The sequence below is a fragment of the Columba livia genome, chromosome 1 (assembly GCF_036013475.1).
Source record: "Columba livia isolate bColLiv1 breed racing homer chromosome 1, bColLiv1.pat.W.v2, whole genome shotgun sequence".
NCBI classification, from domain to species: domain Eukaryota; kingdom Metazoa; phylum Chordata; class Aves; order Columbiformes; family Columbidae; genus Columba; species Columba livia.
This window is the reverse complement of record NC_088602.1, coordinates 128,749,916-128,772,215: the sequence shown is the minus strand read 5'-3', so window position 1 is coordinate 128,772,215 and position 22,300 is coordinate 128,749,916. Positions and strand designations below refer to the sequence as shown.

Sequence of the window (22,300 nt, the reverse complement as noted above, 5' to 3'; positions counted from 1 at the left end):
AAAGCTCTGCTTTTTCCAGCAACACTTGTCTTCCATTGGCCATTTTCCTTCCACCTTGAAAAGCTTGATATAGAAAATATCAAATAACTCAAGTCAAGTAGTCTTTGACAAGGGGAAAAAAAAAAAAAAAAAAAAAAAAAAAAGGAAAAAAGGAAAATTGGAGAACTGGCTAAGATGGCCATAGAGAAATTATGAGATCTTCAATGGCTAAATTGTTGTCAGTAACCAGAGGGTAACCCTCACTGATTTCCTCCTCTTCTCTTGCAGGGTCCTTTTGTGCATATTGCCAGTATCTGTGCTGCGGTACTCAGCAAGTTCATGTCGATCTTCTGTGGTGTGTATGAGGTAAGGAACATGTCTCTGCACGCAACTCTTCCACAGGTTGAACTCCTAAGACACGTAAGATAGTATTGGTAGGCCACAAAACACAGAGGAAACATACGGATTGAAGTTCACTGTACTGCTATAGAGCAGTAAAATACAAGCCAAAGAAAACAGTAGTGGGAAGCCAAATATATAGACAAAAAACTGTGCAGGACCCTACCAATTACATAGAGGCTGGTTAGGCTTATGCATTTGACAAGTTTTCAATCTCATTATGCTGATATTTGTGCACTGTGATCATTGTATAAAAAAGTAGCTGCAGATGGAAATCTATTTGTCTTTAGGCCAAATTCATACAGCATTGCTAATTATAGACATTGACACTGTCTCTAGGCTTTTGCTGTCGCAGAACAGCCTCTGCAGGCTGATCACTGTATTGACTAGTTGTATAAAGAAATCTATTAACTGCATATGTAGCTAAATGTAGAAACTGCTTTACATACAGGCTCTTAGTAGAAACTGGCTCTGTAATACAGCAATGGGAGGTACTGTTCTACTTGAGTAGATCCTGTCAGTGCATAAGGACCAGATGTCACTGCTGAAGACCAGATGACAGTACTAAAGACTGCATTAAAGTGTGTAAAGCCTGCTATTTGTAATAGCAATGGTTGACTCTGCGGCTGGCTGTTGCTTTCTTTCATTGTTCTGGATCCTAACCCCCTGGCTTTGCTCCCTCTAACCCCAGCATGCCCTTCTCTGGCTGCACTCTGTTCCAGAATGTGCATAGGCAGTTCGACCTCCTGGTGGCAGCTTGCGCAGTTGGAGTTGGATGTTGCTTCGGGGCTCCTCTTGGAGGCAAGTGTCTTCCTATACATGACATTTAATGTAGAACTCATTTGGCCTCTTGCTGTGAGATTTTCTGCTCACAGAAAAGGTTCTCCACAGGTACCTCTCCCCTCTTAGCAACATGATTTCTTTCTTTGCACATGTAGCTAGTGGCAGAGAAAGGAAATGTTATAGGAAAAATTACACCTATTGATGTGTTGATTTCTTATGATGCAGCATGTTCAGGCACTGCTCGCCACAGACATTGTTCAACCTGGAGAACACCAAGGACTGTCCAGAAAATCAATAAGGATCAAGTAGAGAACAGAAGTTAAAGAAAAAAAAAAACTTCATGTAAGGAGTAGCAACATCTAAGGGCAGGAGATGATGGCAAATATGACAGGAAGTAATAATGTGGACAGGAAACTACTATATACATACTTCATCAGTGGAGTGGAGAATGGAAATATCAGTTTGTCAAGTTTTGGGCTCCCCATACAAGAGAGATTAGAAGGTCCAGCAAGGTAGTTGGCAGGTTAGAGTAATGGCATATGAGGAGAAGCTGAGGCAGCTGAGTTTACCCAGCCTAAAGGAGAAAAGACTAAAGGGGGATGGTCTAACTGATGTCATCAACCTAAAGGGGGATTTTAGTGAAGATTGATCTGGGCTCTCTTCAGAGTAACACCAGTGCAAGAGGCAATGGGCACAACTTGCAACAACAGCAATTCTCACTTTGTATAAGGAAAATACGTTCAGCTTTCCCAAGGGTGGTTCAGGACTGGTACAGAGGTCCAGAGGGACCAGGGAATCTCTACCCTTGGAGACGTTCAGGACTCACCTGGACAAGAACCTGATCTAGCCTTGGAATTAGCACAAGTCTGAGCAGGGAGTTGGAGACGCTTGTGGTAGTCTCTTCTGACTTTTCTGTGATCCCAGTGTGAGGAGAAATATGGAAGTTTATCGCCACCCCCCCTGCATTTGTACTAGTCTGATTCATAGAATTTCCTTAAGCAGCACATATACGAAGGGCACACAGTAACTTCTTCTTAAAACAGTGGCAATATATTCATAAGTAATTTGCCTTAAAATGTTCTCCATTCTTTGTTGTGCCTTCTTTTCACTTTCTGCTCATGCACTGCCCTGAACCTCTCTCTGTGGTTGTTGTGCCTAGAAGGATAAGGAGTTTTTGGAATTAGATGTTTTTTCTAAGTTTGCTTTATTTCTTTCATGCACTTATTTCCAGTTAGTCTTCAAATGGATGAGTTAGCTGACAAATGCAACACGGTCTTGCATCAACAATTATGATCTTTACTCTGGTTTGCTGTTAAACAGAAGGAAGGAACATAGTTTATCACCTACAAATTAGAAGTTCTTCAGTTGATAACTTGAGAAAAAATGTGCCAGGAAGAAAATCAGGCTTAGCAAGAGGGAGGCTGAGAGCTATGTATATGTGGGCAATATAAGAAGTTGGAGGCAGCCTGAGCTGAAGCCTAAAGTTTCAAGGCAAAACTTGCAAGTCTGCCAGAAACCTTGAGAGAAAACAGCTTCAGAATGAAGGACTGGACCACAGTCAGGTGAAACTGGTAACATGCAGGAGAATGGTATTTCTCATAATGGTTAAAACAAAAACAAACAAACAAAACCAACCAAACAACAAACAAACAAAACCTGACCAAACAGACAAAAAAACCCCACGAAACCACCAAAAAACCTCCCATAACACAGTCCACAGTTCTTGTTTCTTTCTCTGTACCTGGAATTAATATAGTCTTAGAGACTGCAGGACACACTATACATAGTTTACTAGGCAAAGTTAAAGAGAACGCTAAAGGGGGACTGGTCTAATTGCTGTCTTCTGTAGGTAAAGGAGATGTTAGAGAGGCAAAACAGATGAACTCTTATCAGAGAACAGTGAAAGGACAAGAGACAACAGGCACAACTTGCAACAAGGGAAATAGAAAAAATAGAAAAAAGTTCTCCCTTTGCCCCAAAGGTGGTTTGTGGTAGGCACAGGTGTCAAAAGACACTGAGGAATTTCCACCCTTGGAGGTGCTCAGGGCTCAGCTAGCACCCTGATCCTGAGCACCCTGATCTAGCCTTGAAGTTAGCCCAGCTCTGAGCACAGAGTTCAAAAAGAAGCATTCAGAGGTACCTTCCAGACTAAAACTTGCTGTGATTCTGTGATAACACTGTAGCATGGGAACAAACTGAAAGTTATAATAGCTTTTGTAGCCCTACTTGAGTTATGGATTCACACCAAATTGCTGAATGTGCTGTCCATCACCTGGGAGTCACGTAATCTTCAGCTGACCTCAGACCAGGATATAGTTTGTGACTTCACATCATATTGGCCATGGTGTATAACTTCTTGGTGTTGTTGCTGGTGAACACCACCCTGTGTATTAATAAGAAACCCTCAAAATGGATTTGAGAAGCCAGTTTAGCCCTTGGCAAGCAAAAGGTGCTCAGCCTACTTTTTCTTAGTGCACTCTGGTACTGTTGGTTTTTCTGTTTGTTTTGATCTATCTGGCTACTCCTATGCTGCTACACAGCATCAGCACTCTGACTCAGTGGCGAATCCTGGGAGATACCATATGACACAGGCTTTTCTCAGGGGTTGCTATAGGTCTCTCTATCTCATACTGCTCTTCAACATCATCCCATTAGGCTTTGCACCTTCAAACAACTCTAATTGCCTCTTGCCATACTGCAGGCCATGCAGCATGTACTCAGTTTCAAGCTGTCAGTCACCATGCTCATGGGCTATAACACAACCCTCCCACTATTCTAGATGCTTTGAACTGAGCCCCATCCCTGTTCTGGACATGATTATGTCTTAAGGCTATAGAGGTACTGATAGGGCCCAGAAGTTACCTAGGACAACGCTGTGGGTAAGGACACATTGTTCTGGGTCTGTTGGGTTGTGCAGAGACAGCATAAAGACACCTTTTGATGGAAGCTCTATCAAACACCTGCTCAGGTAAACAGGAATTCATGACATTCTGGCTTTAGAATTCAGCCTGGCTGCTCAGATTCCCACCATAATGCAGGACCACCCTTTCTCAAAACTCTCATGGAAGATCTAACAGGATACTTAGGGAACATGTGTTAATATAATAGAAAGGACCAAATACACTGGCTTTTAACACTGGTGTATTATACACTACCTAGGATTTAGATAAATAAAATAAAGTAAAATAATCAAATCAAATCAAATCAATCTCACCTTTCACCATTCTCAGGCACTTCAAGACCAAATCTTCGAGAAAGAGTGGAAGAGCATTTTCTCCCTTTCAACAGCTCTATGTCTTCCAAAACTGTCTCGGGAGACACTCTACCTTCAATTTCCCTTTATTATAATAATTGTTTTCACCAGGACAGCACAATGCTTTACTAGGTGATCTGTTATCCACTCACCTACCTGGAGTGACAGGACCTTCAGCACCTGTCCGCACTTGGATCTGGACATGCATGTGCCTTGTGCACACAGGCTCACAGGTGGTTTTTTTGAGGCGCTCACTGGCACATGTGCATCCTGAAATTCCCTGCCAAAGTAGATGAGATGAAGTAAACCAGGCTTATGTGCTCTCCAGCCTCTGGAGGATTTTCAACCAGACATTTCTTCTACAGTGACAGAAATGTGCATGTTTCAATGAAATATTAAATGCTGCCTTCTCCACATGCCTTGGAGATGTGATTCCAGGAATATGCCTGTCTTGTGCCAGGTCTTGGCTTCTGAATATTTTGAAACCATCCAGAAGAGAGAAGTAAGATAAATATAGCTATAACTCTGAGACTAGTGATAAAACTGGGTGACAGCATGTGGCTCTGCCTGCCAATTCTGTTACTCACTCTCTGCCTTCTTTCCTTCTTTCCTCTGTTTGTCTGTCTCTGTCTCTTTCACCAGTAGCAGCCATATTATTATACGGATGTCCTGACTGTGGGTTGCGCTGTGGGGGTCGGCTGCTGCTTTGGGACACCACTTGGAGGCAAGTGGCTGTTCTGTTTCCTTTTTCTCAGGTACCTAAATCCTCTCCTGCCTAGTCCTCTTCTCCAATTCTCCTTTCCTGTGCTGTATTTTTGATCTGTCATCTGTCATCTACTTTGAACAAATAAGCTTACCTTTATTGTTACCAGCCTCCCCAGCATCTCTGACACAATCTTTTTTTCCACATGTTGTCAGTCTTCTAGAGGCAAGAGGGGAAGACTTTCTAGAATGGTGGTCTCCAAACCGGGGTGTGCATACCCCAGGGAGTGTGCAAGATGATCTATTGGGCTGCAGGAATGAAATATTGGATTTTTTTAAAATTAAAACAAAAAAGCTTTACTAATATTCAGTATACATATTGGCAGTGATGCCCTTACTAGTCCTTATGTTGGCTGGCCACTTGTCACATGAGGTGTCCTGGTTATACAGTTGTTCACAATGCAGAGGGTTGACTCATTTGCTCACTTTCAGCATATCACAATGTATTGCAATCCATGTGTGCCGTCTTATGTGGATTTATGGATTGTATTAACTAAACTAAGCCTCACAAAAAGGACAAGTGGATTAAAAAGATTCCTGAAAAGAGACTGCAGATTGGAGATAATACTAATAAATGCAAGCGCAGATGAAAGACATGAAAATGGCAGAGCTGACACTTCTCCTACTACAGACTCTTAATCGGCCGCAATATGAGGTACAAACAATGACCAGCTAATAGGTCTGACAAGAAGTTGGCCAAAAAAAAAATTATCAGAGGCTATTTTAAATATGGATTTACATCCGCTATTGTTAATGATGAACCTCACTGTAAGTATATATTGTGCTTTGAGAAATTAGATAATGATGGTATGAAGCCATGAGAATTAGCAAGATGTTTAAAAATCCAGAACATGAAGACAAACCTCTAAAATTTTTTCAGTGATGTTCCAAACTATGTTATATTCAATCCAAAATTTTACTGAACTTAATGATAAATGTTTAGGAGCCTCCTTTGAGGTTTCTCACTTCATAGTAGAAAACAAGAAGCCACATACTGCTGGGAAAACACGTACGCAGAGAGCAATATCCAGCAAACTAACATGCATTCCTTCATCAGCAAATACTGTTGGAAGATGCATAGAAAGCATTGTTGAAGTTTCAGGGAACAAGTATCAGTACAAATTATGCAGTGTGAGAGGCTGGCTATGCAGCTGGATGAAAGTACTACTGTTTCTAACATGTCACAGTTTATCGTATTTGCTAGATTCTGTTTTGATAGTAAAATGCAAGAAGAACTACCTTCTGTGAGCCACAAAAGGAAAGATCTACCAGAGAAGCTGTATTCTCAACAGTAAATTACTTCTTTAATAAAAATGTTTTATGGAAAAGCTGTGCAAATGTAATGATGGCTGGAGCAGCTGCTTTGAGTAAGAAAAGGATTGCTTGGTAAGGTTACATAGGTAGCACTACACCTGAAATGCATTCACTGTGTTGTTTGTAGGCAAGATATTGCAGCAAAGAATGGGAGCCAGAAACACATGAAGTGCTACAGGACCTCATCAATTTGATTAATTTCATAAAAACAAGACTTTGAAATGGTAGAATCTTTACAATACTTCATAATTACATGGGAAGTGACCATAAAAATCCTTTGTGCCATACAGTTATTAACTGGTTATCTCATGGCAATTGGCTTTTGAAAGAGTTGTTGAATTTAAAGACCAGTTATGCATTTTTCTTTTACAAAAAGACAAGTGTTCTGAATTTGCTGATTTTTTCTGTGATGATGAGCGTCTGTCAGTAGCAGTTACTACCTAGCAGTTACTGTAGAAAAAAAGTGGAAGAAATGTTCTAACAGTGGGTGAGAAAGGAAATGCTTTTCAAAAGAAACTTGTGGAGACTTTGTGAATTTGTTGCCAAATACAATGTGTGTCACTTACAGAAACTCTCATATGTGTATACTTAGAAAGCTCAGAAACAGAAATTTCAAATCTGTTTTAAAATCTTCCAGATTAAGAGTTTCAGTGGGTTATGAACTCATTTGTTAAAGATATAAAAATTCAAAACGTTGTGATTAGTTTGCAAGAACAACTGATTGACATCAGGGAAAATGGAAATTTACTATGCAAATTTCAACAAAAATCTTTGTGTAAGTGGTGGATGTGATTGACAAAATAGTATCATGATTTAGTCAGCACAGCCAACGGTGCATTTATTGCATTTGGATCTGTGTATCTTTGTGAGATATATTTTTCGGCTACAACAGCCATTGAGACTAAGTATCAAAATAAATTCACCATAGGACCAGAACTTTGAATCACTGTATCACAAAGTGTTAAGCCAAGATTTTCAAAAATAAAGGATATGAATATTTTAGTGAGAACAAAAAAACATGTTGTTCAATTAATATTTATTTATAATGTTTATTTCATATTTATTTCATCCTTTTAAAATTTTTAATTTTTGTGTATGTTTTATATTGTACATAATATATTAGTACAGTAGTGCATGCATATTTAAAAAAATAAATATGCATATATTGGGGCGTATGTACTCCAAAATCTTTTATTGGTAAAGGTGTGTGATCAAAGAAGTGTGGAGATCGCTGCTTTAGAACACTATTTAGAAGCTTCTCTCATGCTTCTAATATTACTCTGATTTTCACTTTGCTCCTTCTCCGACTCTTTCTAGGGGTCCTTTTCAGCATTGAGGTCACTTCCACTTACTTTGCTGTGCGCAATTATTGGAGAGGTTTCTTTGCAGCTACCTTTAGTGCCTTTATTTTCAGGGTTCTTGCTGTTTGGAACAAGGATGCAGGTAAGCTAAGAGCCATTCCTACTCTCTTTGTACAAAAGTTGCTCTATTAGTTTATTATTTTCCATCTTCCACAAAACCACAACTTTGTATGATGTTTGAAACTTCTGCCATGATGTGACTTCCAGCAGTACAGAAGGAAAGAGAAAGGGAAGTATCTTACGTCATCAATTGTATAACTCAGCCTACTCCTAGGTGTCATGGGGATATGACTGAAAAATGACTGAATACAAGTCAAGGCAAGTAAGGGTGCCTCTGAGATAGGATTTTTGCCTCTACTCAGCATAGTATCAAGGCTGCATCCAATCACAGAGGATGTAATACATACTGCAGTGTATGCTGCTGTGATCTGCTGGAAATGCGATGGTCTGCTTTGGTAATCTCTTGACTAGAAGCATGAAAACCAAACAGTCTAGAAAACTGAGATGATAAAATGAATAGGAGGCTACAGGTTTAGTAGGGTCTGACTGAAGGTCCTGAAAAAATAACTGTCCCAAGTAACCAAAAAGCATGAGTGCAACATTTGTTCAGGCAGAAATAGCACAGGATGAGCTTGTTCAGGAGAGCATTTCAGATACTGTGGGAATGGAGTTCCAGCCGATGCAGAAGACTGCCATTTCTTTGTAAACTTCATGCTTCTAAGGTCTTTATATTTTATTCTTACAGTTATATCTATTTTATTGATCTGAGCTCCATGTGGATAGTTCCCTTACTTAAAACTGCTATAGCTTGTGTCTCTCTTGATTTCACGGGGATGGATTTTTTTTGTGCTTGGCCTGAATATTCTCTTGAATACAGAAAGTGACTACACTTTCTGCTTGAATGTAATACGTGACTACATCTTTGTTTGTGAAACACTACCTCATATTGAGGGGTATTCAATTACCAGATCTGTCACAAAAAAACACATCTTTCTGTTCTTTCCACAGAAGACTATAAGAAAATCAAAGACAGATGACAGGAGATAATCTATCCTTCACTTTATCTACTCTAGCTCCCCTGCTGATCTCCCAAATAATTAGAAGTTAGCATAAAACCTGAAACATCTTAATTACTCTCCCTTCTTCAAAATCATCCAGACAGCTTTAATACCCACATTAATGGGTCCTTACATTCTGCCTCATTAACTGTCTGGGTTAAAAATTTCCATGAACCAACTGTTTATGTAAATCTGTTCCTTTTCATATTTATGAGTTTTCTTTGTCCGTGTTGCCAATCTTCTTGTCCTTGTATTAAAGAACTAGAAACTTTTGTCTAGCTAAGTCATTAATTATTTTATTATTTTTTATCATTACTGTTCTTATTTTTTGTGTCTTTTCTTGCTCATTTGCTTCTGAAAGTTACAAGCCTGGTCTTTTCAGTCTTTGTTCATGCAAGGGGTTTTTTAGGCACCCTCTCTAAAGTCTTGTCTATTCCCAAAAGTGACACACTCAGTAGATATGCAGGTGTCTTTGCACTAGTTTCATGTATAGCTACTCTTATCACCCAGTAAGAAAGCCTTTGTATGAGGCAGGTTACTGTACTTGAAAATGGAAAAAGCTGCTTCCTTTCATGTGCACTATGCTCATCTACATGTAATATTCTTGTGCAATGTGTAAACTATTGCAAACTAATACATAATATGTGAACTAACTTTTCTGCTTGGGCAAGAATTTGCCATCTTCTTCCAGAATATTTTTGACATAAAATGATCAGAGTTCCAAGCAGGTGTGTCTATTATATGGATCTGTTGGAAGGCATTGCAACATTGCAATGCAATACTGTGCATTATGATGCCATTTTTATGTAGCTTTTGCACATTTCCAGCAGCTGCAGTTAGGAAAAATGTAAAAAGACCATTTTCTTAGAGCTGTCTACACTGACTGAGATCTCTTTCCTGAAATACTATTGTTAAATTATATTCCTTTCTAAAGTATGAGGCCTGTATCTAGTGGAGTGCCTCAGGAGTCAGTACTGGGGCTTGTATTATTCAACATATTCATCAACGATTTGGACGAGGGAATAGAGTGTTCTATAAGCAAGTTTGCTGATGAGACCAAGCTGGGAGGAGTGGCTGACACGCCAGAAGGCTGTGCTGCCATCCAGCAGGACTTGGACAGGCTGGAGAGTTGGGCGGGGAAAAATTTAATGAAATATAACAAGGGAAAGTGTAGAGTATTGCATCCATTACCAGTTCGCCAGGTGCTAATGCACATCTCTCTTTGCACTTCACCACATTGCTCCACAACCTTTTTAAACACCTATGCTACCCATTGTTCCCCTCCTGTCCCTGGAATCCCTGATGCTCATTAGAGAAGGTAAATTAATTTTTTAAACAGCTCATTCTTAATTTGTCTCAGATCTTAATGCCTTTTAAGTCCACAGCTTTTTATCACCTCTTTTACTGTAAATTTTTACGTACAGGCTGCATCATTGCTACCAGTATGTAGCAGGTAGGGAAGCAATGACATCAGAGTAGACAGATGCAAAGAAGTTGTATAGGATCTCACCAAAATTCTTTTCTTTCTTAGACCCACAAAACCTTGCTGGCTTTTGGATACTGATGGCTTTGTTGGCTGGCTTTGCATCATTATCTGTATTTCCAAATAACATCTGCCCCACTGTGACTGGATGCTGCAACTTGGGCCCCTGTTTGCTAAAAATGGAAGACTGGAACTCTGCAATTTGCAGGATTTCTGTTTTACCATGTCCAGAGCCTTCATGTTATTTGCCATCGTGTTTTATACCTCTTCTGCTCCTTCTGATTGCTTCTACACATGGTGCAGTGTTAAAGTTCAAAGCTTTTTAAAGCAGACTTTCCCATTAACTATACTTTCTCATTTCTTTTTACTTCTTTTAGCTTTCACCTTGTAAGAGTGGGACAGATACTATAAAATTGTAAAGTTTGTAGCCAGTGGAGAGAAAAAGGCCTAAGCAATCAGTTTCAGGATGGCTTTGTCACTCAGGAAAAATGATGAAGATAGGTGGGATGACTCTTTCTGTAGAACTCTTTCTGTCTTGTGGGAGTATCGATTTGAACCTAGAAAGATTCAGACTAAGTTCTGCGACAGTTTCCCTTTGCTCTGATCATCTATGCTGCTCTGCAGCAAAACTCTTTGAAAGTGAGCCCACTATACATCTAGTGTCACTGTCATTTAGTGGCTTGGATTGTTTCCTAAAGCTAAGCTGAGCTTGGGCTGCTCTAACGAAAAAAAAGAGGACATCCTTCTTTTCACCATCTTCTGTCTCTGACTGTTCTTCTATGTGTCACTTGTACCATCTCTTTCTTTGTTGGACCCCTCCATTCAACTCACTTCCCTGGCAGCGGACTAATCCAGAAGAAGTGTAGATAGGTTTTCTGGTAGGTTTTAATGAGGTGAGAGAACTAAGTGAAGGCTTTGACACAGGTCGGAGTGGGCCTGATGGGAGGGAAAAACAGTGCAGCTGGGAGGGATGGAATGAGATGAAGAGGCAGGGAGTAAGATCTTTCCATTTTGGACAGTAGCATGTGGCTTAGCTATCTTAGGTAATGTGATCCACATCCACAGACATCTGGCCAAATTATTGTTCTACACCCCGTCCTGGCTGACCAATTAAAAAGTAATTAATGGCTCCTGTAATTATCATATAATACCAGATATTCACTGCTTCTTTTCTTTCCTCATGGTGCAAATAATTCCTTCATCCAGGTCTAGCTGGAATTTATATCCATCCTCATTCAGCTGTATTTCCACTCTGCACTAGATTGCTAATTTGTACTTCACCTGTTGGCATACAGACATTTACTGTTTCCACACAATTAGGTACATCCACGTAAAAGCAGAACAGGTTTCAACATCTGAGTCATTTTAGCAGTGCAACACTACTGGGAGAGGTGAGCTGAAGAAGATAGGGCTTAGCTGATCTTTTGCATCTCTGCTTTCTAGAACTTTCACTCTTTTGGTACCAGTCAAAAGTTTTGCAGATCGAACTTCAGAGAGGATCTGAGTTTTGTTTCTAGAAGGCAATCACAACTGTGCGTGACACAGCTTCTCCAGATACGTAAGCACGGCCTGCCTTAGCAAAAGGGTCTTCAGAGTCAGTGAGTATAGTGGGAAGAGTTTTTCTTTCTAGAGAATGGATGGTAGAAGAAAATAAAACCCTTTAAAAATCTGTGATTGTAGCTAAAAATTAGGTATACATTCTCTAAAAACAAACCTATACCATCTGGAGTGCTAGAGCTGCAAGTGCTGAAAAATAGGCACTGCTAAAATCAGAGCACTCTGCCAATCTGTAATATTGTATATAATGTCACAAAACCACACAGGAGCATGTATATACTAGTTCCTCTGTCCATGTGCCAAGCTTTCATGGCATTTAACTTCTCACTTCATTACTCCCTTTCTTCCTCTACCTCTTTCTTCTCTCACAGTTACCATCACAGCCTTGTTCAGAACAAACTTTCGCATGGATTTCCCCTTTGATCTGCAAGAACTACCAGCATTTGCTGTAATAGGGTAAGTTCCCAGGAACCCAGCTCTTTGCTCTACAAAGGTTATCATGTGAGCTCTGTTAGGAATTCTTTTGCAAAACAGTTACATATGTCTCTTTTAGACATTTTGATTGTCACAAATAAGGACTGTGCTTGTTGGGATTCTTCCTTCAGAAATTGTGCCCATGTAGCACAATGGGTAAGGAAGGAAATGTGGGTATTATCAAGCTTTTTGTTATTTCCTTTCCATGTAATTTTTTCAGAAATGAAGTTCTGGGAAAAAAAAAAAGTCTAACTTGGTCAGATATAGTTCTTGGTATAGATATACTGAATGGTACTTTAACTGTTTCAAAGGCATCTCCAAATGAACTGATCCAACAAGTATGGCCTTTTCACTTGACAAAAATAGGACAAAAATTTAACATGAAGTTTCCCTTTAGCTAAGTCTGAATGGTTATTCTTGTCAAGAGAGGTTGGTACATTCAACATGGCAGTGAGCAGAACAGAACCATGATTGGATTCAGTGAGAACAACAGTTTGTTAAGATGAGTGTCAGTTTTATTTACGGAGATATCTGAGTTGGTTTCATTTGTGGAGGAAATTCTGGTAGATGGAAGAATGAACTTAAGAAAAATGATAAGATAATTTGGAAATAATAGAGAAAATTTGAGTTTGGAATTTCTTTGAGGAAAAGTCTTGGGTTAGAGTTTGAGAAACACTCCAAGGAAATCACTGCACAGCAGTAGTGAAGGGAACAAATACCTATGCTGGTGTTGTGAGCATATTCTGTTGTAAGAGCTAGATCCAAGACCAGAAATCTATTTGAGGTTTTCCAGCTCCTTTTAGTAGGACACCCTCATATTCTTTTACTTGAATATGAACTTAAGTAGGATTTCTTGGAGACATCAGATGTGTTGAAAATCTATTAATGTACAGGAGCTTTTCTAGTAATACGAATCCACTTAATTCTTCTTAAACAGACTTGCATGCTGAACTTAGAATCATAGAATCATTTTGGTTGGAAAAGACCCTTAAGATCATCAAGCCCAAACATAACCTAAATCTAGCACTAAACCATGTCCCTAAGAACCTCATTTATACATCTTCTAAACACCTCCAGGGATGGTGACTCGACCACTTCCCTAGGCAGCCTGTTTCAGTGCTTGACAACCTTTTCTGTGAAGAAATGTTTCCTAATATCCAATCTGAACCTTCCCTGCTGCATCTTGAGGCCATTTCCTCTCATCCTATCACTCACTACTTGGAGAAGAGACCAACAATCTCCTTTCAGATAGCTGTACAGGGTGATAAGGTCTCCCCTCAACCTCCTCCAGACTAAACAGACCCAGTTCCCTCAGCTGCTCCTCATCAGACTTGTGCTCCAGGCCCCTCACCAGCTTCGTTGCCCTTCTCTGCACTCTCTCCAGCACCTCAATGACTTTCCTGTAGTGAGGGGCCCAAAACTGAATGCAGTATTTGAGCTGCAGCCTCACTAGTGCTGAGTACAGGGGGATGATCACTCCTCTAGTCCTGCTGGCCACACTACTGCTGATACAAGCCAGGATGCTGTTAGCCTTTTTGGCCACCTGGGCACACTTCTGGCTCATATGCAGCCAGCTGTCAATCAACACCCCCAGATCCTTTTCTGCCATGCAGCTTTCCAGCCACTCTTCCCCAAGCCCGTCACGTTGCCTGGGGTTGTTGTGACCCAAATGCAGGACCTGGCACTTGGCCTTGTTGAACCTCATACAATTGGCCTGAGCCCAATGATCCAGCCAGTCCAGATCGCTTTTCAGAGCCTTTCTACCCTCCAGCAGATCAACACTCCCACCTGTCTTCTTGTCATCTGCAAACTTACTGAGGGTGCACTCAATCCCCTCGTCCAGATCATTGATAAAGATATCAAACAGAACTGGCCCCTAGTATGGAGCCCTGGGGAACACCACTCATGGCCAACCACCAACCGGATTTGACTCCAGTCGCCGCAACTCTCTGGGCTCAGCCATCCAGCCAGTTCTTTATCCATCGAAGAGTACACCCATCCAGGCTACGAGCTGCCAGCTTCTCCAGAAGAATGATGTGGGAAAAATTTGGGAGAATCTATTTGTTTAGATTGGCAAGGAAAAGAATAATCCTTATGATGTACAGCTGATAGAATGTAAAACTTCTTGTCATTGTGTTTTGAACAGAGTTGTTAGAGCTGATTTTTTCAATACTGCACATAGGCTAGGAAAGGAGTATATGACACCGTGAAATGTTTTCAAATGCCTGGGTGTCCAACATAGTATTAAAATTAAAATAAATAATTTAAAAAAATAAAAAGGCTAAATCCTTCGATAGTCTTGGTTAAAGTTCTTGGAATGCTCTGAATTCTCTTAACATTGAGTCTCAAAGTTGAACTCTCTTTCTATACAAAATATTTCTTCACTTCAGGCAGGACATAAAGACTGAGCCAGCCCAAGCACTATCAACAGGTAGATCTTGTTCTGGTTCAGCAAATGTTGTTAATTTGCAAAATATATACAGGAGAAGCACTTCTATTTTATTGACAAATTGATAGGCAAGAATGGAGGAATGTACTTTTTTAAATATAAATTATTATAAAGAAATTCAATTCATTGTGTACAACCCTTAGGATTATATTGCCTAATAGACTTGTCTATTTTAACATCCGCTAAACAGTGCTGGCTCATAATATTTAAGAGAAGCTCATTGGACGTGTGAATAGCTTTATATTTAGTTTAAACTTGTTTCTATGCATTTTTTAAATGATCAAACAGGATTTTTCAAACATACAACTTTATTAGGATCAGACATATAGGCCTAAGTCACTAGGACCATAGGAATGACATATTTTGCTTTAGTGACAAGAGTTGCTATTACTTTTAATATATGATGTAGGTTATTTTGCTGAATCAGAATTTTTTACTATGTCCTGTTCCATCCTGATGTCTAAGTTCTGACAATACTGGTTTTTGCCCAGTTTCCCTTTACCAGCCCCCACCAAGATCTGTCAGTCTTTTACTATAAATTATTTTATAGATTTTTATATATGAGATTTCCCCCTCTAAGCAAGAGAAAACATGTGGTAAAATGGCAGCCTGTGTGACAAAGAGGTCTGAAATAATCTCTCCCCTTTCATCAGGAAGTCAATGTCTTCAAGTTGGTTGCTGTAGGAATAACCCTGTAGGTTACATTTAATAGACTTCATAAGCAGGTGAAGATGAAAAACACATAAACTCATTTTCTTGGTTGATGGGTTTTGTATCATCTGTTGTTTGGTATGATTTTTTTTTCTTTTTCACCTCTTTAGGATATGTTCTGGATTCCTTGGAGCATTTTTCGTTTATCTCAATCGCCAAGTGGTTCTATGCATCCGGCGTCATACGGCTCTGAGCCAGTTTCTCACCAAATAGTGAGTGCCTTTGAAGATACTCTCTTTAGGGACCACATTTTTATTCCCAACTGGTATTGGATAGCAACAATGCTTTCTGGAAGCTAGTAGAACTCTTTCAAGTGTAAGATAGTAAAAACATGATAAAATGAAATTATATGAGGATAATATATATGCAAACATCAAGAGAATTTGATCTGCACTGGATATTCTTCTTGATCAGCCCCAATAGTTTTAAATTATTTCTTGATTTAGAAAGGAGACTCTGTAATATTCATTAAGAGGAAAAAGGAAAGTATTGATTGGGCAGAAAATGGTTTTAACTAGAAAATCAATGGGTGTGCTTCTTAAGAACATGCTGCTTCTGTTTATTTTTTTTCAGAAACTCTAAAAAATAAATTTTAAGAAGATTAAATACAATTGAAATCTAGCTATGTCTTTAAAAATCTAAATTTGTTAAAATCAAAATGTAGGCAAAAATGTAAAGAATGTGCTGCATTATTTCAATTACTGCATAGTTACAAACCAAAAGCTGAAACTGATAGTAACTAAATGGTGTGAATTGCATCATGGAAGAGAAATGCAAAATAAAAATATCATAGCAATAAAGGTTTTGCAGGGCACTTGAAGATATTTTTTTCCCCTCTCAATAAAGTTATAACTTCCAAAGTTATAAATTGAAGAAAATGTGGCTAACTGTAAATGTCTTCGGTCTCTTTACAGAAGAAATCTGATGCTATGAGAATTTTTTTAAGCTGAGAGGTGTGGAGGACCTACATTTCTTAGCAAGTTGTATATCTAGCAGAAGAAAACCACCAGTTAAAAAGAAGTTCAAACTAATTTATTATGTGGGGGGAAAAAATTGTTTTTCTTCATTATGTATCATTACTCACAAGCATCAGCAAAGACGTCAAACAAAGTCAATAGAGAAGTGGATCAAAGCCTAAAAAGTGGGAATTTACTTTAATTTTTTGACCAATTTCTCAGAATTTTGTGGGTCTTTCGACCGAAGGAAATTAAAGTTTATATTTTGCCTTCCTGAATACCACAGCATCTCAGTCAGAACTTCCCATAGGGAGCACAATAATTTGTCTGGGAGACCTGACTGGATTAGTCCAGCATGTGGAAGAAGATTAGACTCACATTGTCTTAGTGCCTATGAAGTGTCAGTATGTACCCAGAAACCTATCCTGGAATTGGAGACAGCAGTAGGAAAACACAGGTTGCTGTCCAGCTATACCCCAGTGGCCCAGCACAGCTAAACCCACTGGCCACTAAGGACACCTTCCCCAAAATTGTGATGGTCAGCAATTCAGTGGAAAGAAGAGCAGTTTTTCTCATAGGAACTAATGCAATGGGTTATATATGCAGACATGTAAAAAACCAACCAACCAACCAAACCAAACCAAACAAACAAACAAAAATCCACCAAAAAAAACCCCAACAAACACGCACACACAAAAACAACAACCTGCATTTAAATCCTGGGAAATGATACATTACACGGGGAATGAAGAAGCAAGACTATCATAATCAAGACAAATGGAGGAGGTGCTGACTTTTGACAATAGGTCAACACATCACTGTAAATACATATTCTCTGCCTACCTGTTCAAATATGTGCATGTCGTACATCCCTCTCTCCCTCCATCCCACCCATTACATGAATTCTGGTGGTAAAAAAGGTTTTGCTGACAGTTGAACTCTCTACAAATTATGACTATGGGTGGAGCAGGGCATTAAACTGCCAGTAATAGAACTCCAAAGCAAAGGATACAAATATGGCAGAGAGCTTTCACAGAAATAGCAATCATAGTCCTGAAGTGATAGTGCTACAAGAAAAGAATATGAAGTTATATTTTAATAAACTTTTTCTTCTTTTTAGCCGCCTCATATACCCTGGTGTTATAACCTTCCTTATAGCAACTGTGACCTTTCCTCCTGGATTTGGGCAATTCATGGCAGGAGAGGTGAGACTGGGATGGGTATTTGCAATTCTGTGCAATTCTGCAGAACAGTCTCCCCTTACTCTGTGCCCCAGTAACCTTATGTCATGGAAAGGGGAAGAAAGATATGGGAGGAGTTTGGACTGAGGAGGAGCTATATCCTGAAACTCAGGATGTCTGCTGTCTACTTCATATAAAACTTGAAAAAGTCAGCTCTCCCAAGCAAGTAAATAAGGAAGATATTACCCTATGTGTAAAAGTAGTTATCCTTTCACTAGTTCAGATAAAGTCCTATCTCTCTTCCTGAAGATTAAAAATGTGAATTAAGTTTCACAATCATGAATTACTGAAGTAAAAATCTCCTCCACCTTCTTGGAACAGAGGTAGAGTATTTACTCTGTCTAATCTCATGGCTCATGCCTGTTTTTTTTGCTGTTTAGTTGATGCCACGGGAAGCCATCAGCTCTCTATTTGATAACTATACCTGGGCAAAATACACAGGAGACCCTCAGATCCTAGGGAAATCTGCTGCCTGGATCCATCCTAAAGTCAGTGTCTTCGTGATCATCCTGCTCTTCTTCCTCATGAAGGTGGGAAACCTAGCTCACAATAACCCTCCACCACTCAGAGTGAATGTTCTTGATCCATTGTAAAACAGTTTGAACTGCCAGTGAGTAGTTGCTGGATACTGAATGAAGCACTACAACTGCATTGGGTTCTTACATCTTTTGATGTGATGTTTGTACACTCTGAATGCAAGATTACCAAAATTATTAGGGAATAATAGTTTCCTGGCCTTAATGTAGTGGCATCTTCCTCATGCAACCTGCTGAATGACGTTTGGTACTCACTGTGTAGTAGTTGGTAGGGAGGACTACATCAGGAAAGATTTCTTAGTTTCCACAAAGATACATAATTGAGTAAAAAGCTCTCAGATAATTTGTATGTTGTCTAAATACTCTATTTGATATTCCTGACTACAGATAGGAGACAAATAAGACTATGCAAGCACAATCTATAGTCATGTGAAGCTCAAGGATTTTTTAGCATTACTGTAACTTGATGAAGAAATGCAGCTAAAAACAGTTTTCTCGCTTCTGGGAAAGCAACAGCCAATTAAATTGTCTGTGGAAGCTGCAGCTTCTGAAAGGATCAGCTGTGTAACTGGTACATGACAGAGCAAGAGAAGAGATTTGAAAGAAGAAAACATTATATTCCAGTGTTCAAAATACAGGTAGCAAGAAAGAGGTTTTCCTAAGTTGGGGGGGGGGGGGGCGGGGGGTGGGGAGGGAAGTAAAAATATCATAGAAATTATGATTTGTTGTTGCAAAGGAGCAAAAGAGCTGAGGCCACCTTGCAATATCAGTTGAACTTTTTGAGAGATTGGGAATGGACATCAATGATTGATGGACCCAGCTGATTCCATCTAAAGTAAGACACACTATCGAGTTTCTGAGAGGCAGTTAAGGGTTCTGCTTCTGTGATAATTCTGATACAGTCTCATTTACCTGAATAAAGGAGGAATGCACTACATGGTGGGTCCATATCCTGGGTCCATTTGTTCTCCTTTGGAAGAGCTGTCTCTTCAAACACTGGAACCATTGACCTTGTCCCATTAACTAAAGGCTCTCTCAACTCACTAGATAACTGTGATATCAGCTAGATAATGCCTATATCTTGGTTTCATTTTCCCTTTTATGCCAACCATCCTATAAGAGTTACAGTGGAAGAGCTGTCTCGGGTTGTTTTCCTCTCAACAAACCGACTGTCTACAGATAAGTCTCTAGTTTGTCTGCGGCTACAACAGTGTCTGCGAAGGCATCACCTCCTCAAAGATGGACCTTGAAGATGAAGGATTTGCCCACACTGAGGAGAATATTGTCCTGAAATACCTGAAAGTATTGCTCCTGATGTGCTGGACCATGATTGTCTCTCTCCTGTGGATGATACTGCTGCAGCAAGGAACACCCTACTAGTATACTTCTTTGTACGAGCTTTTGATACAGCAGCATTCTCTGTGTTTCCCTCAACTGTGGAAATCTTCTGTCATATTGCTTGAGAAAGTCTGACCATATTGGCCTTCGAGGTATTTGTAAGATTAGGCTGTTGCCTGCAGAAGTCTGTATGTGCTGGGCTGAGTCAGCATTTGAATTGGTCTTGGCAGAACCAGGATGGATTTCATCATTTTGCCCCAAATAGTGGTAGGACAAGAGGCAACAAGACACAAGCTAGAATTGAGGACATTTATGACAATTGGACTTCAAGAAAAAATTCTCCCAGTGGTCAGCGGTGGCACAAATACCCAGAAAAGCTGGGGAATCTCCACCCTTCTAAGTGTTCAGAACTCACCTGCATAAGGACATGAGCAACCTGGTCTTACTTAGGAATTAGCCCTTTGGGGAGCAGGGAGCTGGGGGAGAGACATCCAGAGTTCCCTTCGCACTGAAATCTTTCTGAGTCTGTGAAATTTTTACAGCATTCTATGAAAAGCTGTGCTGTTTGGAGCAGCAGGAAATCTCAACTTCAAGGTCCAAGGCAAAGGAGTTTGCATGTTCATCCATTCCCCTGGTGATTCAGCTTCCACAGCAGCCACCCAGATGTCCTCTGCATCAGTGTGATGTGTTGGCAGAGTTCCTCCAGGTCACCTTCACACTCCACAGCCCTTTCACACTTCACCTTTTGGCTGAACTGCCAAATCCCTCAGACTGTATCTCCTTATGGATCCACAGTAAAGTGGGGCTGAAGGAAATGCTATTGCCACTCAGTAACAATGATACCTTCTGCCTCTTTTCTAGTTCTGGATGTCTGTCATTGCTACCACGATGCCAATCCCCTGTGGAGGCTTCATGCCTGTTTTTGTTATAGGTGAGTTTCAATATTGTACTGCAGCATATATGTCCAAGTGGATAGTGTAAGAGAGATGTTGCATACATACCCAGTAGGTTTCTTCTAGTGGATGCAGAGTCATCACTTGATGTCTATGACAAGCTCGGTTAACAGTCCACACACCAGCCTCTGAGTCTCTGCTTTTGTAATTTTCCCACCCTCCAAATCCAAATGCTGAGGAGGAAATCCCTGTCACACTGTGGGAAGGCATGCTGAGCCATGGCCTTCTAATTTCTCTGCGTCTTCACCTATGGAGAAACTTTCATCCTGCTACATCCTACTTGTAGGATGTTATAGTTGCTCCTTTTGCCCCTGAAGACCAACTAGAAGAGATCACCTCAAACTAGTACCTGCAATGTAATCCACTACTTACTCTTTTCCTCTGACTGAAATACAGTAACATATGGGAGTTTATTGGTTTTTAACTGGCTTTAATTCCAAGAACAAAAAAAATAAAAATAATACAATGCCAATGTTTAGAAAGAGAGGCTATGTTAGACTAAAGTGTACAAGCTCATGAAGTTCAGCATTAAGTACCAATAGCTCTTAAATGATGATGCTATGGACCTCTGAGTTCTGGGAGGCAGTAACTGAACATGAGTCAGTAGTTACCGTGATGAAGGCTAATCACAAACAAGGCTCTGTTAGGAAAAACCTCGCCAGCCTGGCAAAGAAATCAGTTATTTCCCTGCATTCAGCATTTTGAACACAATTCTGGAATATTGTGCCAATACAAGAGATTTTGTCAAAGTGTAATGGGACACTGTGATTGTTAGGGAGCTGGAGCACAGAACAAAGAAGAAGAACTGGAAGAAGTTTGGCTTACTAAGTCTGCAGAAGAGAAGGCCTAGAGGGGGGTCTAACTGCAGCCTTCACCACATAATGCACCAGGGAACAGAGAGAATAGAAAGACTCCTTTTAGAGATACACAGTAAATAGGAGGTAAAGATGCAAGCTGCAACAGGGAAAATTCTGATGGGACATAGGAAAAAAATTGTTTCCTTGTTTAAGGTGCCCAGAAAAGCTGGAGAATCTTTTTAAAAGCTTGTCTAGATAAAGCCCTGGGTGACTTGAATTCTCTTTGAAATAAGTCCTGTTCTGAGCAGGGGTCAGAACAAGACCTCCAAAAGACCCTCACCACATAAACTCTTCTGTAAGTTGTCATTCTGGTGTTTGGACATTCATAGAATGAGTGTGTGAGGGGCCTCAACTGTAATCTGGACTGATACTGTACATATTCTGAAAATATTTCCTCTTACGCAGGAATCACAAATACTGCTGTGCCTGGTTTGCCTAAGTGGAAGAATGAGGGGTCAACTCTATTGACATCTTAGTACCTTTTTATCCTCTTGGAGTCTAACTTCATATTTTGTGACTGAGAACTACCTTTTAGTCCGCAGTGTCATTTTAATTTGTTTTGATCTTGTTTCTGTTAGAAAATACTCAAGTGGTTGCCCAGCATAGCTGCACAGCACACACTGGGTGTTCTTTAGATGTTACTTCCATAATTGTCAGTGATATTTTCCAGGTGCTGCATTTGGGCGTCTGATTGGGGAAATCATGGCATCACTTTTTCCCAATGGGATTCTCTTCGATGGTATTGTTTACAAAATCTTACCTGGAGGGTATGCTGTCATTGGTGAGTCTCCATGTCTTCCTTTTTCTTCACCTGGTTCCATCCCCATGACTTTCCT

General features: G+C 40.0%; 1 protein-coding gene across 9 annotated transcripts in view; it reads left to right on the top strand.

Moving 5' to 3' along the window:
* Positions 1–22,300, top strand: part of CLCN1 (chloride voltage-gated channel 1) — a 78,901-nt gene that overhangs the window by 42,348 nt on the left and 14,253 nt on the right. For 6 of the 9 annotated variants that reach the window (XR_010465813.1, XM_065028397.1, XM_065028354.1 and 3 more), the window contains 9 exons: positions 268–345; positions 5,060–5,138; positions 7,808–7,933; positions 12,321–12,405; positions 15,694–15,795; positions 17,660–17,744; positions 18,161–18,310; positions 20,516–20,585; positions 22,135–22,245. Coding sequence is in view for 8 of the 9 variants with exons in the window: in XM_065028397.1 (XP_064884469.1) it covers positions 268–345; positions 5,060–5,138; positions 7,808–7,933; positions 12,321–12,405; positions 15,694–15,795; positions 17,660–17,744; positions 18,161–18,310; positions 20,516–20,585; positions 22,135–22,245 (886 nt within the window). In the remaining variant the exon portion in view is untranslated. Of the gene's footprint in view, positions 1–267; positions 346–1,100; positions 1,180–5,059; positions 5,139–7,807; positions 7,934–12,320; positions 12,406–15,693; positions 15,796–17,659; positions 17,745–18,160; positions 18,311–20,515; positions 20,586–22,134; positions 22,246–22,300 lie in introns of all 9 variants that reach the window. The other 3 variants (XM_065028356.1, XM_065028389.1, XM_021292628.2) reach the window with 1 other exon arrangement.